The 15,211-nt window shown below is 47.8% G+C and overlaps 1 protein-coding gene across 1 annotated transcript in view; it reads right to left on the reverse strand.

Annotated features, from left to right (window-relative positions):
• HMOX2 (heme oxygenase 2) overlaps positions 1-15,211 on the reverse strand; it is a 30,265-nt gene continuing 15,054 nt past the window's right edge. Inside the window, exons 2-6 of the mRNA XM_042972298.1 lie at positions 4,043-4,169; positions 2,713-2,830; positions 1,811-2,302; positions 824-950; positions 1-735 (exon numbers count right to left, since the gene is read on the reverse strand). Coding sequence (XP_042828232.1) covers positions 608-735; positions 824-950; positions 1,811-2,302; positions 2,713-2,830; positions 4,043-4,128 — 951 coding nt within the window. The 5' untranslated portion in view covers positions 4,129-4,169 and the 3' untranslated portion in view covers positions 1-607. The remainder of the gene's footprint in view (positions 736-823; positions 951-1,810; positions 2,303-2,712; positions 2,831-4,042; positions 4,170-15,211) is intronic.

A 15,211-nucleotide genomic window follows, 5' to 3' on the forward strand; every position in this document is an offset into this window, starting at 1 on the left:
TCAGAGTCCACTTTATTGAGTGCTGTAGCATTTACACAGGTCAAAGGAGGGGATGCGCCATGGCTAAACAGACCCCCTCTCGGGTTTCTGCTTGAGCAGGAAGAGGACTGGCTACTCAGGATGGAGCTCCCAGGGCCTCTGAGACAGGATGCAAGCTCCCCCCACTCCAAGGACAGGCCCCCTCCCTCCCACAGAGCTACAGCAACCTGGGCTTGCTGGATGCTCTGTTCCCACTAGGGGAAAAATAGCCACCTAAATGCCAGCACAAGGAATGATGAAGGGAAGGAGCCTCAGGATAAGCGGTGTGGGTGCCCTGGGAGCAGAGCTGGTTCCAGAGACTCAGACTGGCCTGCTGAGCTGCACTGGCTGCTCCCGCTACCATGGCCCAACGGCTGCAGGAATGGAGGGCCTGCACCCAGCTCGGCATCTAGCCCACACAGAGGACGCTACAGGCACAGGCTTTAGCGTCTGGCTTTTATTGGTTGCTTGTTTTCTCAAACCCAGCATTTAAAAAAAAAAAAGTCACCTGAGGTGGTAGTTTAGTCACAGGTGGGGATGGGCCAGTGGTCAATCGGGAGGATGGCGCCAAGGCGGTATGATGGGTCCTTCACACGTAGTACCAGGCCAAGAAGCCGGCAACAAGGGCCGCGCCAGCGGCCAGAATGAACTGGAGGCTAGGCTTAGTCAGCACAGCCAGGGCTGTTCGGAAGGGGCAGCTGCTGCCCTCCAGGGCACCTGTGTGGCGGCACCAACGGGACAGGGCATCAGTGGAGAATGCTGATCCGCCCACCCTGGAGGAGAGTTTTGGACAGGCAAGACCTACCTCCATCTTGTTTAGCAGCGTAGTAGGGGCATTTACGCACATCTCCTTTCCCATCGTGCATGGGGAGCCCATCCTCCAGGGTCTCTTTGGCCAACAAGAAGCCAGCCTGGTCCAGTTCATCGAAAATCTGCAGGAGCAGGGGATGAACAGCTTTCAGTGGACTCCAAAGTGCAAACCAGTCAAGGAGTAGCCCGAATCTGCAGCGGGGGCAGCCACACGGACCCAACGCTGCTCCCTGGCACAAGCTCAGAGGTGGGGCCACACCTGTGCTGCTGACTGTGGGAGCTCCTCCCTGGGCACTGACCAGACACACAGCCCACAGCTGGAGCTACCAGGGCAGAAACAATGAGGAGAGAACAAAAGTGCTGCCCCAAAATACCACGTTAACATTGGTCCTTCCCCATTCGCAGTCGCTAGGTATTTTCAGCAAGAATGACGGAGAGGAACGTGGGAGAACTGAGGCCCCAGCAGGGCTGACCCATCCTAAGTGGCCCACGGAGGCTCACTGATGTGGGACTGATCTGATGGGCCTGTGTCGGGGCTGGTGCTTCCTTTCCCCGCCTCGGCCACCCTCCTGGTGCCGAGGGCCAACCTGGACTCCAGGACAGAATCCGCCTCCCCAGGCTTAGCCCCATTTAAAAAAAACTTGTCAGCTGAGTTCTCACCCTGCTTGGTTCTCTCCTTGAACTGATCAAGTGGGGCAGCCCTTGCTAAAAAGGAGGAAATCCACTCAAGACCAGAATCCTGTGGTGAGAGGGAGTGACCTCCCTCTACGTGCTAGGGCCTTGCCCTCCTCGGAACAAAAACACAAAAGCTGTCCATCAAAGCGAAGCCGTCATGGGCTCATGCCCTCTGTGGCCTATTTGGTCCTACGATTTTCTCCCCGGAAGGCTGCCCTGTATCGGGCCTAAAGCACTGGTGCCTGTTACGGCAGCTCCGTATCAGCCCCACAGTCAGAGGCCCCCTTCTGCCTGACCTCAGCAGTACCTGCATGTTGTACTCAAAGGCCTTGTTGGCCTCCTCCACGATCTTCTCTTTGGTCTTTAGGTTCAGGTCCAAGGCATTCATCCTGGCCCGGTAGAACTGCTTGAACTGTTGAGCATTGTCCACGTTCTCAAACTTATAGAACTGGGTCCCTTCTCCCGTGCTGGGGAGTTTCAGGGCCCGCTGGGCCACCTTCTTCAGCACCTGGCCCCCTGAAAGGTCCCCCATGTAGCGGGTGTATGCATGGGCCACCAGCAGCTCCGGCTCATTCTGCCCCACATAGTGGATCCGCTCCACATACTTTTGGGCAGCCTGGGAGCACTGCACCTGCTCCTCCCAGTTCTTGCCAAAGAAATACTCCATGTCCTTGGTCAGTGCCTCCTTCCGGTGCAGCTCCGTGGGGAAGTACAAGGGGGCAAAGGCTGGGTGGTCCTTGTTGCGTTCCATCTCCTCCTCCAGGGCTGAATATGTGAAGTAAAGTGCAGTAGTGGCCAGCTGTTGAGGGTGACAGGGGAGACCACGGAGAGGGCTGCAGTTCTGGCAGCTCTTGACCAGCAAACACCCCTCCTGAGCCCAATGCCCTTGCGTCTGAGCAGCCAGAGAGGAAGGCTCCAGTCGCATGCCCCCTCTAATTCCCGCAGGCCCATTTTGATACAGTGGATTATTTCACACACCCAGGCAACTTTTTATGTTTCTTAAAGGAATGACACGGAACGTGGATACTTCTGCTTCACACCATCACTATGTTATTCTATTTAAGCTACCTGAAAACCACAGTCTGCTGTCAAAAGAATGGAGAGCAGGTGGCAAAAGGCCCAGCTTCCACTGAAGAACTGTTCCAAGGGGATGTTCCTGACACGACCGAGGCCCCCAACCTGACCCTATCCATGACCAAGGGCACAAACCTTAAAGAGCTCCTTCCTGATGTTGCCTTTCAAGAAGTCCTTGACAAATTGGGTGTTTTCTGCCCGGTCATGTGCTTCCTTGGTCCCTTCCTTCAGGAGCTCGGAGAGGTCAGCCATCCTGTGGAGATGGAGGGTGTGCGCACACGCACGTGTGCATGTGTGAATTAGCCCTTCCTAGTTTCAGGGTGTCCCCTCGCTGAGATGGACGCAGGAGCTTCTGAGAAACTCAACCCCAGCCTGGATACAGGGTCTTGCTAGGGAGCACGGAACAGGCAGATGTGAGTCGGCCCCCAGGACTTGGATGACATGTGGAGGACTGTGGCCTACTTCCTAACAGTGTCCATGTCTGAACCACCTGAATGAACAATGCTTTGCCTCTGTGGCCACCTAGTGCCTGATAAAAAGCCCACCTCTAATCCCAGCACAGCGTGTGCTGGCTTCTGCAGGAACAGCGAGCCTTTGGGAATGTGTCTCATGGAATCCACACTGCTGTGATGGACTGACTGTGGATGTCCCGGGGCAGCCTTGCTGCCTTCCTCCCACCTGGGACCCACAGCCTCTTCAGGACTGCATGTGGCTTGGCCCAGGGGCAGGAGGAGAAGGAGACAAAGGCTGAGGAAGTTGGAGCCAGTACCTGGGCTTGTACCGCTTAACAAAATTATACAGGATGGAGCTGTGCTGATAGGTGCCACAGACAGCAACCAGCGAGGGAAACAAAGAACCCATGACCCTGAAGACGGGAGGCGCCGCGCAGTAGCCCGTGTGGTCCACACGGTCCATCCACCAAAGAGATAAAAACGCGGCCCCATACGGCCCACCCTCTGCTGGCTTCTTTAGGAGATCGGCTCCTATCACCTACATGCGGAGAATCATTTCTTACTAGCAATTATTTCAAGATATAAAAAAGCACTTTGTCAATGACAGGGCTACGATAAGATAAGAACAATGAAGAACAGGCTCTGGGAATACATGAAGTGTCTCTACCCAGTAAGAAAAACCCCTGGAGTCAGAGCTGCTCCCACATCCTAAGGGGTGGAAAACACTGGAAAAGGTGCCAGTTTTGCCTGATTACCCTTTTTCACCACAAAAGAAACAAGGATCAGGGAAACCATCAAATTCTATTCCTCAGCACTCCTAGCAGTGCCTGTCCTGCTTCCTCGGGAACAAATGGGGAGAAAGCTGAGTAGCCCAGGGTGCTGTATGCCACTTCTCTCTGCAATCCCAATCAGGGATCCCGAGGGAAACAGGAGCGACACTCCCCACACCCTGGTGCCTCCCACATACAAGGCCCCGGGCACATGACTCAACACAGCCAGCCACCACCACTCACCTGGTGTGGTTTTCTTTTTCTGAGGCCCCAAAGCTCTTTTTCTCCGACTCATCCACCCCCTCTGAGGTCTCCAGTTCCACTGACATGGTTGCCGAGTGAGATTCTTGCTGCTCTCACTCTTCTGGTCCTGTAGAGACACAAGGAGCTGGTGATGTGGCGCCCACAGCATCACTTCCCCCAGACACCTGCTGGTTCTGCTCTCCTCTGAGCCAACATAACGGAGGAGTCACCCACGCGCCTCAGGAGTGTTTTCTTTAAAAATAAAACTCTGCCATTACTGGGACCATTATCCGGATATGGACAAAATTTGAATATGGACAGGAGATGAGGTTGCGTCAAATTGATACTGAACTTGCTTTTTTTTTTTTTTTTTTTATAATTGTACTGTGAATATATAAGAGAATGTCTTTGTTTTAGGAAATATATCCTGAAGTATTCAAAATTAAAGGCCACACTTCTGCAAGTTAACTGTAAAATGGTTCAGAAAGTGTGCGTGCGTGCACATACCTGTTAGGGAGAGGGAGGGAGGGAATGCTCAAGTCAAAGCAAATGAAACAAAACACTGGCAGTGAATTTGGATAAAAGGTACACAAGAGTTACTTGTATCATTCTTGCAGCTTTTCTGTATGTTTGAAATTAAATCAAAATCAGAAGTTAACCTAAAACACAAAATAACAAGTAACATCATAGATAAAGCTTAAAACCAAAAGCAGTGGTGCAGCGAGCGGAGAGGCTCTGAGTTGGGCAGCAACCCGTCCCAGCTGTCACAGGCAGGGCGGCCTTGTGCACAGAGCTGCGGGGCAGGGCAGTTAACTGGAACAGTGAGCCAGGCCATTTGAAGACGCTAAGAAGAGCAGCTGGAAAGGCACTCGACGAGCTGTATCAGGTATTCAGAGTCACCAAGCAAGTGGACTGTCCCCAGCCTGCTCCAGACTTTGAGGGGCTGAAGGAAGAAAGACAAGCCAGCCGCTCTCCCTTTGCTGCTGAACCTTCCGAACCTTCCTAAACCAGGGAAATACGGTCCCACAAGACAAGCTAACCCTCCACCCCTGGAGGCCTCTGCTCTGGAGCACAAAGGAGCAGCCCATCTGGGAAACTTTCCAGATGAACAGCAGCACAGTTCACCAGTTACTAGTGTAACTCACGAAACCAGAACTACCCAATCAAGCCAAGGAAAGAAGAGGTCTTTATTTTCCTACCTCAACCAGTATCTATTTACTGAGCATTTTCTACATGCTCTACCCAGAAACAGGTGTCAAGGGGGGACAAAAAAAGTGTAAGTAATGGTCCTTTGAAGGTTTAAAGAAGAAAATAAAAATTAAAAAATAAAAAATAAATAAATAAATAAAAATAATAATAAAAATAAAAATCACTCTAACTCACTCCACAGATACACTCACTGTTAACATTAGTACGTATCCTGAGTTTTCTCCAGACATGTAATTACATCTTATCTTTTGGGATATTATAATACATGGTTTGCTCAGCATGCTCTTTCTGAACCTTTATATTTAGCATTTATACAGTGGGATTGACAGGATTAAGTGAGAACAGGGAAGATAAGGCTTTTAGCACAGTGCCTACCACATGGTAAGCACTCACTAAATAGTAGATATGATTGCCTTTGTATTTTGACTGAGGCTTAACTGCTGTTGTCCTAGAATGCTTAGAAAATAAATAGCAGAAAGTGAAATAAGCCAGACAAAGACATGCAAGGTATCATTTGTTTGTGGAATCTAAAAAAAGAGGCTTAAGTCATAAAAACAGAGGGTAGAATGGTAGTTGCCAGGGGATAAGGGTGGGAGCAATAGGGAGATGTTGGTAAAAGGGTACAAATTTTCAGTTGTAAGACGAATAAGACCTGAGGATCTGTGAACAGCATGGTGACTAGAGTTAATAATACTTTACTGCATAACTGAAATTTGCTAAGAAATGTAGCTTTTAAGCGTTGTCACAGAAAAATATTTGAGGTGATAGATGTTCATTCAATTATGAGAATCCATAATTATAAATCACGTTGTATACTTTAAATATATTATAATTTAATTTTTTAAATAAAATTTTTCATGTTTATTTAATTTTGAGAGAGAGAAAGAGAGCGTGATCTGGGGAAGGGCAGAGAGAGGGAGACAGAATCTGAAGCAGGCTCCAGGCTCTGAGCTGTCAGCACAGAGCAGGATGCTGGGCTCAAACTCACAAACTGTGAAATTATGACCTGACCAAAGATGGATGTTTAACTGACAGAGCCACCCAGTCACCCTCAACAAAAAAATTTTTTAATGCTTATTTATTTTTGGGAGAGAGAGGAAGAGAGACAGAATGCCAGCAGGGGAGGGGCAGAGAGAGAGGGGGACACAAATCCAAAGCAGGCTCCAGGCTCTGAAGCTGTCAGCACAGAGCCTGACACAGGGCTTGAACCCACAAACCACAAGATCATGACCTGAGCCGAAGTCGGATGCTTAACCAACTGAGCCACCCAGGCACCACGAAATATATTATAATTTTACTTGTCAACTATACCTCAATAAAGCTGGAAAAAGAAAAACAGAATATATAGAAAATGGGACCTTCTCTTGACTCCCAAATCACATATACTTTCATCTCTAATAATGCTGATGAACGCTATGGTTCATTAACGTTAAGTCCAGGATGTGAAAGTAGTAGGTGGTCATCACATGGAGAGAAGGCTATTCAGAAAGGCTTCCTGGAGAAGGGGGGGAGGGTGCTTACCCAGGTCCCTCAACACCATACAGGATTTAGGGTGGAGGAGAGGAAGGGCCTCTGGATCAAGGAACAATGTAAACAAAGTAAAATGGGACAGACCATAGAGATGGCATAAGGGTGCCCAGCTATGCATCCTGTGTCCTTTTACCAAGGGGCCAAGGCAGACTTTGTCGGCTGCAGAATAAGCCTCACACCAGCTTGTCCATGCTGACCTCCTTTTACAGACTTAAGAAAGAACATCTGGGCTCTATGCCCATGAGGACCCTCAGAGCCAAGATTTATCTCAGGCCAGTCGGCCCTCAGGCTGCTAAGAGAAGGTGCTGGATGGGCCACCCAGTAGAGGGAAGAGGGGAGAGTAAAAGGTCCCAGAGCCTCTAGACAGGTGGCAGGCCCACATGGCCATGCTGAAGGTACCCCAGGTACCTTAGGACTGCACCTCCCATGCTGCCTGCAGGTGAAACTGAAAGTAGGCAAACACAAGAACAAGTGTGCAATCGGGCTGCCCTAGGTTTACCAGCGGCAGTAACTTAGGTAAACTTTCTGCACCTAATTATCATGCTGCACAACAGTCATTATATATGTTATTCAATCTGATCATTAATTGTTTTGTTTGATAATGACTGCACACTCTGGGAGGGTGTAGTCTTGCTCGACCAACAGGACCTTTTGCTTCTCTTACAAATATGAAAGGGGGAGGGAAAGCAGGCTGCCACAGATGCTTCCTCATCAGCACTTTGTGCCAGTCTTCAGGCACACCTTCCTCTCACCTTCTTCAACCTCAGTCCTGCCCTAGAGCCCCTAATCCCCTCCTCTCAACTCAAGGGAGGTCCAACTCTGGCCCCAGGGGCAGGGCCACAGGTGTCTGTTTCATTGCTGGAGCTCCAGAGCCCAGGAAATAACAAGTTCTCAACAAACACTTGTTAAATTAAAAATCCAAAGGTGGGGGAAGGGGGGGGGGTGCCTGGCTGGCTCAGGCGGAAGAGTATGCGACTCTTCATCTCGGGATCGTAAATTCAAGCCCCATGCTGGGTGTACAGATTACTTACATAAATAAAAACTTTAAAAAAATCCGAAGGAAAGAAAGCAGGCAGGCAATGATCTCATGCATCCTGCCAACAACGTGGCACCTGTGGACAAAAAAAAGTACTCTGCTGTTGACTACTTCAATAGTTTTCTAAACTCAAAACATGATTTAACAATTTGGTTTTTGAAGGAAAGATAGGTACTGGCCTACTTCACTCAGAAGGAAGAATACAGATGGGGCGCCTGGGTGGCTCAGTCAGTTAAGCATCCAACTGTGGCTCAGGCCATGATCTCATGGTTTGTGAGTTCGAGCCCCGCGTCAGGCTCTGTGCTGACAGCTTGGAGCCTGCTTCGGATTCTGTGTCTCCCTCTCTGCCCCTCCCCTGCTTGTGCTCTCTCAAAAATAAATAAATATATTTTAAAAAAGGAAGAGGGGCGCCTGAGTGGCTCAGTTGGTTAAGCGTCCGACTTCGGCTCAGGTCACGATCTCGCGGTATGTTGAGTTCAAGCCCCGCGTCGGGCTCTGTGCTGACTGCTCAAAGCCTGGAGCCTGTTTCAGATTCTGTGTGTCTCCCTCTCTCTCTGACCCTCCCCCATTCATGCTCTGTCTCTCTCTGTCTCAAAAATAAATAAATGTTAAAAAAAAAAAATTAAAAAAAAAAAAAAAAAAAGGAATACGGAGTCCTTAATGTGGACTCAAAGCACCATCTGCACAGATGGGAAGAATGCTCTGAGAAAGGCTCAATTAGCACATTCAACCCATACGAGCAGGGTCCAGGTAGGGCGGCCTGTGTCCATCATGTGGCCTGGTCACTGTTCCTCAAGGGGGTGGCTGGGTAGTACAGCATTCAGAAGCCACCTTGCAATGTCACAAAAAGAATTCACTTCTGAAAAGCTACGTGTCCAAATTTGGTCTGACTGGCCCTCTATGCCTGAATCCTTTTTTCTTTGCAGGATCCCCTGGAATCCCTAGAAAATCAGAGGTCAAATCATAAATGTAGAACCTTTCTAGACTTCAACCTCCCATTATCGAGAAGCTGCCTCACTCCACCAGGAAAAACAACAACAGAAAATATCCCAAAAGATTAACAGTAATCTGTACCAAAATGATAAGTAGCCATAATATGACGTTAGAAAAAAGTCACACAGCCTAATAATACAGGGTTGGACTGCTCAAACAACAGCAAACAATAGAATCCTGGCACAGCTGGGACAAGTTAATAGGCTGCAACCACTATGGAAAAGTCTACATAAACTTGTTTTAAATAAAGGACTCAAAACGCTGACTACAACCATGCACAAAAGTATGTAAGTAAAAAGAGAAAAAGTACTGAAGTATACTGACAGTAACAGGAAAGCTATTTAAGAGTATAAAACACACAATAAATTATATTAAAGAAAAAAGAAAAAAATATAGCTCAACGTACCAGTTCCAATCAAGCTATCAATCAATCAATAAAAACAAAAGAGTATAAAACTTGTTATTTGACTTTTTGGCAAACTGGCTACTTCTTTTATATAAAGTGGCCAAATTCTCTTGAAAAGGGGGAAGAAAGGCAGGGGAGAGAGGAAGAGGGGAAGGGAGAGGGAAGGAGAGAGAGAGAGACAGAGACAGACAGAGAGAGAGAAAGAGAGAGGAAATGGACCAAGCAAACCAGCTAAGATCCTGCACTACACGAGTCCACAGGAAGTCACCTGGGCCATTACTTTGCTCTTACAAATTTCAGAAAGGTCCACCTGCCCTCTGTGTTTTAATTCCAGAAAACTGTGACCCTCTGTTTATAAAATCTACCTCCATACCTCCGTAACTCCTGTACTACCTATTCACCTGACTGATAAAGGTTTTCACTCCCATATCAGGTCTGATAGAAGCAGCAACAATGTTCCTATCACCAATGTTCCTTCCAGCAAAGATCGTTCCTGTGGACCTGCCCAGGAGTTCCAGAACACTCAGTTCAAAGCCTTTGCTCCTGGTAATTTGCAGGCTCAAGTCACTAGGGCTTTTGAAAGAACTCATGTGTTCAAAGATGTTAAATCCTCCTCCATGGACACACATCCTGCAAACCTCAGGAAGTCAGTAAGTTCAGTGCAATGATACCAGACAGACTACATTATCACTCATTCCTCATTTGGTGATTCAAAAAGGCACAAAAAAGACCTAACCTATAACAATTCTTTTTCATTTTGATTCTTCTTTGCCATGGAAAGCCAAGGAAGAAGGGAGCAGACTGCTGAGCTCAGCCAGCACTAAAGAGCAAGGTGGGGGAAGGGGTAAGAAAACGCACTGCAACCAGCCCCCTGGAATTAGAACAATTCTCCCACCTGACTCTGGAATTGACAGTGACCAGCTACCAGCTACAGATGCCCACAACATGAGCTAGTGTTGTTATTCCCATGCACAGAGAAGGAAACAGCCACAGGGAAAAGGAAAGCGGCTGCTCAGACACCTGTATGGCTCTGCCACAGTTCCCACCCCTCCCCACTAAACAGCTGTGGTTGGGCACCAGGAGTCCCTGCCTGCTTACCAGAAGGCTGTTCCCAGCTCAGTTTACTCCTGTATAGAACTAGCATCACATTAATAAGAGATTATTCTTTGGCTTTCACAAGTGCTGTCATCTTGTTTCCCCAGGTAAACCAGAAGCTTCCTACAAGACAGATCATCAAGACTCCCGTAGGCTCAGTTTCTCAGAGTCCAATGCCACGTTCCAAATCACTTAGAACCCACCCTGGGGAGTCTCCAACCTGAACTACAACTGTTATAGATGCAGAAACAGAATGCCTACTGAGAAAGCTAACTTAAATGGGTGTGGGACAAGAAAATATTGGTTAAATTCTAAAATACCAGGGGCATGGAGTGCCTGGGTGGCTCAGTCAGTTGGGCGTCCGACTTCGGTTCAAGTCATGATCTCACAGCTCGTGAGTTCCAGCCTCGCGTCAGGCTCTGTGCTGATAGCTCAGAACCTGGAGCCTGCTTCAGATTCTGTGCCTCCCTCTCTCTCTGCCCCAACCCACTCTCATTCTGTCTCTCTCTCTCAAAAATAAAAATAAACATTAAAAAAACTTTTTTTAAATACCAGGGGCACCTGGCTGGCTCAGTTGGAAGAGGATGCAACTCCTGACTTTAGGGCTCTGAGTTTCAGCTCCATGTTGGGTTTAGAGATTACTTTAAAAAACTAAATAGATAAAATACCAAATACAATAAAAATTTTAATTAGGAAAAAAATTTTTAATTGGGTATTATGCCTCTAACTGGTATGAAATTTAGTTTTATCTTTCTTCAGATTGCCCTCCTTCTTTCCCTTCCTCTCTCTCTTAGGGTCTGGATTTTCTAACTAAGGATTTGTTTGTATTTCCCATGCCTCAGTCTGGCCAAGACCATTCTCACCCCTTAGGGCCCAGTGAGATTAGCTTCTGCGTTTATCTGGCTGTGTTATGTTTTCTCTGCTGCTCCCCTCCCTACAGGTCTCCCCTGTAGTCCCTGCCCTCAGCTGCTGTCTCCACATCAGAACTGGGCACTGGCTCCCTGCCCCACTCCAACCCCTCCAAACAGGCCTATTTCCACATTCATCCTCCCCTTGCCCAGGGAGGCTGCTCCTCACCCATGTGCCTCTAAGGGCAGGCACTACATTGGACTCTGGTTACTTTTCTTAGCCAGCATTGGAAGAGGACTCTAGTTTCTTTTGTCCAAAGGTCTACCTCTGGTCATTGGTGCAGCTTCTTTTCTGCAGCCCATGGTTTTCTGTGTGTGTGTGTGTGTGTGTGTGTGTGTGTGTGTCTTCCACTCTTTGGTTTCAATAAATACCTTTCAATTATATACATCTTCGTCTATGATCCCACCTCACCCACTTACATATTTTGACATTTAGGAGGGTCACAGTTCAAAAATAATGTATTACCTCTTACAGAAACCATGTACATTGTGTGCCCCATAAATGATTCTAGATAAACACAGAATACAAGAATCCCAGACTCTCTTTCCTGGATTAGAAGATCTGTTCCTCCTTTATATGCTCTAAAGGCTTTTCACCTTTGAGAGAATACCTGTTTTTTTTTAATTTTTCTTTTTAATGTTTATTTATTTTTGAAGGAGGGAGGGAGAGGGGGAGGGAGGGAGAGAGAGAGAGAGAGAGAGAGAGAGAGAGAGAATAAGTGGGGGAGGGGCAGAGAGAGAGAGAGAGAGAGAGAGAGAGGGAGACATAGAATCTGAAGCAGGCTCCAGGCTCTGAGCTGTTGGCACAGAGCCCAATGCGGGGCTCGAACCCATGAGCTAGGAGATCATGATCTGAGCCGAAGTCAGACACTTAACCAAACGAGCCACCCAGGCACCCTAGTCACCCAGGCACCTGGAGAATACCTGTTTCCATTTAACAATACCATAATCAGGGGCGCCTGGGTGGCTCAGTCAGTTAAGCCTCGGACTTCAATTGAGGCTATGATCTCATGGTTCGTGAGTTTGAGCCCCATGCTGGGCTCTGTGCTAACAGCTCAGAACCTGGAGCCTGCTTCGGATTCTGTGTTTCCCTCTCTCTGCCTGCCCCTGCCATTCCTGCGCACCCCACCCCCCCCGCCCATCCTGCTCATGCTCTGTCTCTCTCAAAAGTAAATAAACATTTAAAAATTTTGAAAAACAACACCATAATCAGGCCAAGTTAATTCTTTTTTTTCTTTTTCTTTTCTTTTTTTTTTGAGAGAGGGAGAGGGGGAGGGGCAAAGAGCGAGGGAGAGAGAATCCCAAGCAGGCTCTGTGTTGTCAGTGTGGAGCCCTATGAGAGGCTCAATCCTACAAACTGTAAGATCAATGACCAGAGCCGAAATCAAGAGTGGGACGCTTAACCGACTGAGCCACCCAGGCTCCCCAGGCCAAGTCAATTCTTTTTTTTTTTTTTTTTTCAACGTTTTTTTTTTTTATTTATTTTTGGGACAGAGAGAGACAGAGCATGAACGGGGGAGGGGCAGAGAGAGAGGGAGACACAGAATCGGAAACAGGCTCCAGGCTCCGAGCCATCAGCCCAGAGCCTGACGCATGGCTCGAACTCACGGACCGCGAGATCGTGACCTGGCTGAAGTCGGACGCTTAACCGACTGCGCCACCCAGGCGCCCCAAGTCAATTCTTAATGGCTCCACATAGTCCCATCAGGCCTCAGGAGACATACATCAACTGGTTGTTTACCCAAAAGTTATTTTCGGGGGGGAAAAAATTCTTTTCTGGATACGTGCTACGTAAATAGAGTAAATTCTAACATCCTACTTACAAACCCTATACGTGATCTGGGAACAAAGAACCGCAGAGCTACTATGCAGGGCAGAAACCGGGCGCAGGAAGGCATAAATCTCTTCAGAGCCTCCAAATCTAGCTCTACATTTTTCACCTGCAGGAATGAATACCTGCCCAGTGTCCCATACCACAAGACTATTTGGAGGATCAAGTAAGATAATGACCATGAAACCACTTCCTAACAAGTGTTACAAAAGGAACTGAGAAGGGACTCAGAACTGTTTACCAGCTGGTCTGCGTGGAGACACTCCCAGTGAGCTTTTCAAACCTCATCAGGACACCAGGAAACTCTCAACAGGGGGAAGAAGCCCTGTTCCTGGATGTGGTGTGGAGAATTTGTTTTCCTTAATACTGTTTGAAATCCAGCCCCTCACCAAGCACCAGTTTTGCAGGCCACTCAGGAAATGGACAGGCAGAGAAGTGCCATCTGCCTCAGGTCAACAGCCACTTAACTGGCTCTGCTTTGCTCCCAGACCTCAGGGAGGCTAGAATGCAAGTGGGGCCTCCCCAAAACTCTGAGGAAACCAGGTTGTCTAGGTCAACAGCTTCTGAGTTTATACAATACATGGCCTGAGGTCTCCTCTGAACCCTGGCGCTGCCACTGCTCAGGACATCTTACACACAACCTTCATCCTTTTCACTTTAATCACTGGGTGAATTCAATCCCACAGTTCACTGACTGGATGACTATTAACCTCTTGATAAAGAGCAGTTTCAGACAAAGAATCCTGGAAAAGTAGAGACTCTAGGGACACAAAATTCTTGCATCAGATTTATTAAACACCCATTTTTTGCACATCTGGACAATAAGCAACCAGAATGCAATACAACTACTAATTAGTCCAAGAGTACCGGCCTCTTAGTAACCCCAACAACTGACATCGCTCAGAAGTCCAAGACTGCTCTGCAGGCTTTCTTTTTACCGAGGACAGGGGTGTGCTCATCTGTAGCATGTCCAAATACAAGAGAGCAAGCATTCAAAGCAGACACCAGGAAGGACACCTGAAGCACTGAAAAGAGCTCAGAGTACGGGCCAGGAGTCTACTGTTGATGCTGCCAAAGTCCTGGTAAAGAGACTCCCTACTACAAATGAAACAAATTAAGACTTGCCCTGTTCTGAGTGTCTCCTCACCTCATATGAGACACCAGATCTCAGGGATGAGAGGAAGAAGACCCTTTCCCATAAGAGGCATCTGGGGTGGGATCAGAAGCCCTGACTGAATTCTGAAATGGGTAGGACCACATTTTGTAAGAATAAAGCCCAGGCATCAGACATCCCACAAGGGCTGGTGTTAACAGAGGAAATGTTGACATGACCATGGGTCACCCCTAGGTACTATCAAGTGAAAATGATTCTAACTTTGGAACAATCTTGAAAGCATGTGTCCTGTGACTTAAGTAGAGTCATCATATTCCCTTTCACTCAGGTGCAACAGTTGTCACATGTGGCTTCAGCTTCTCTCGTGGATGAGGACTGTGAACAGCATTTGGGGGTGGAGGCAGAGAGTGGCTCAACAGGGTGCATTCTGCTGGATCCCCCTTTTGGAGAACCTAGAAGTGCTACTAGCTTCCAGATGTATCCCTCTCTACAAACAGACTCAACAGAACCTCAAAAGCACCCCTTGAGTGCTTCAAAACCTCAAAAAGCACAGAAGGTCCTTGAGTTCACCCTGGGAGGGTGATACAGAAAGTTAATAGTGGAGTTGGAACCAAGCCGGAGTCCTTCTGAATGGAAGGTCATTCGTCCTATGTCCCAGCTAACATGCATGTGAAATCAGTATGATGTCACCACAGACTACTAACAAATGGAAAATGAGGCTGTACTATACTGCATTTATGTGTGCAGTGGAGGGGTTTTCTAAACCACTGATTGTCATTTGGGTTTTTGTTTTTTGTTTTTGTTTTTGTTTTTAGTATGAAACATTAGCTCAATCCTATGATTTCTGAGAAGTAAATGCCCAGGCTCCCACTGGAAGCTTCAGAAGCTGCTGCTGCCCATCCTACAACACTTAGGCTCACTCAGATTACAGGCAACCCGAGAAGATTGTTCCCTGGCGAGCCCTGCTTTTAATGGACCAGCAGGGCAGGCCAAGACTGGAGACAGCTGGTCCCAGAGGGGAAGACGGCACCTCCACCTCTCAGGGCA

Source organism: Panthera tigris, chromosome E3 (genome assembly GCF_018350195.1).
Source record: "Panthera tigris isolate Pti1 chromosome E3, P.tigris_Pti1_mat1.1, whole genome shotgun sequence".
NCBI classification, from domain to species: domain Eukaryota; kingdom Metazoa; phylum Chordata; class Mammalia; order Carnivora; family Felidae; genus Panthera; species Panthera tigris.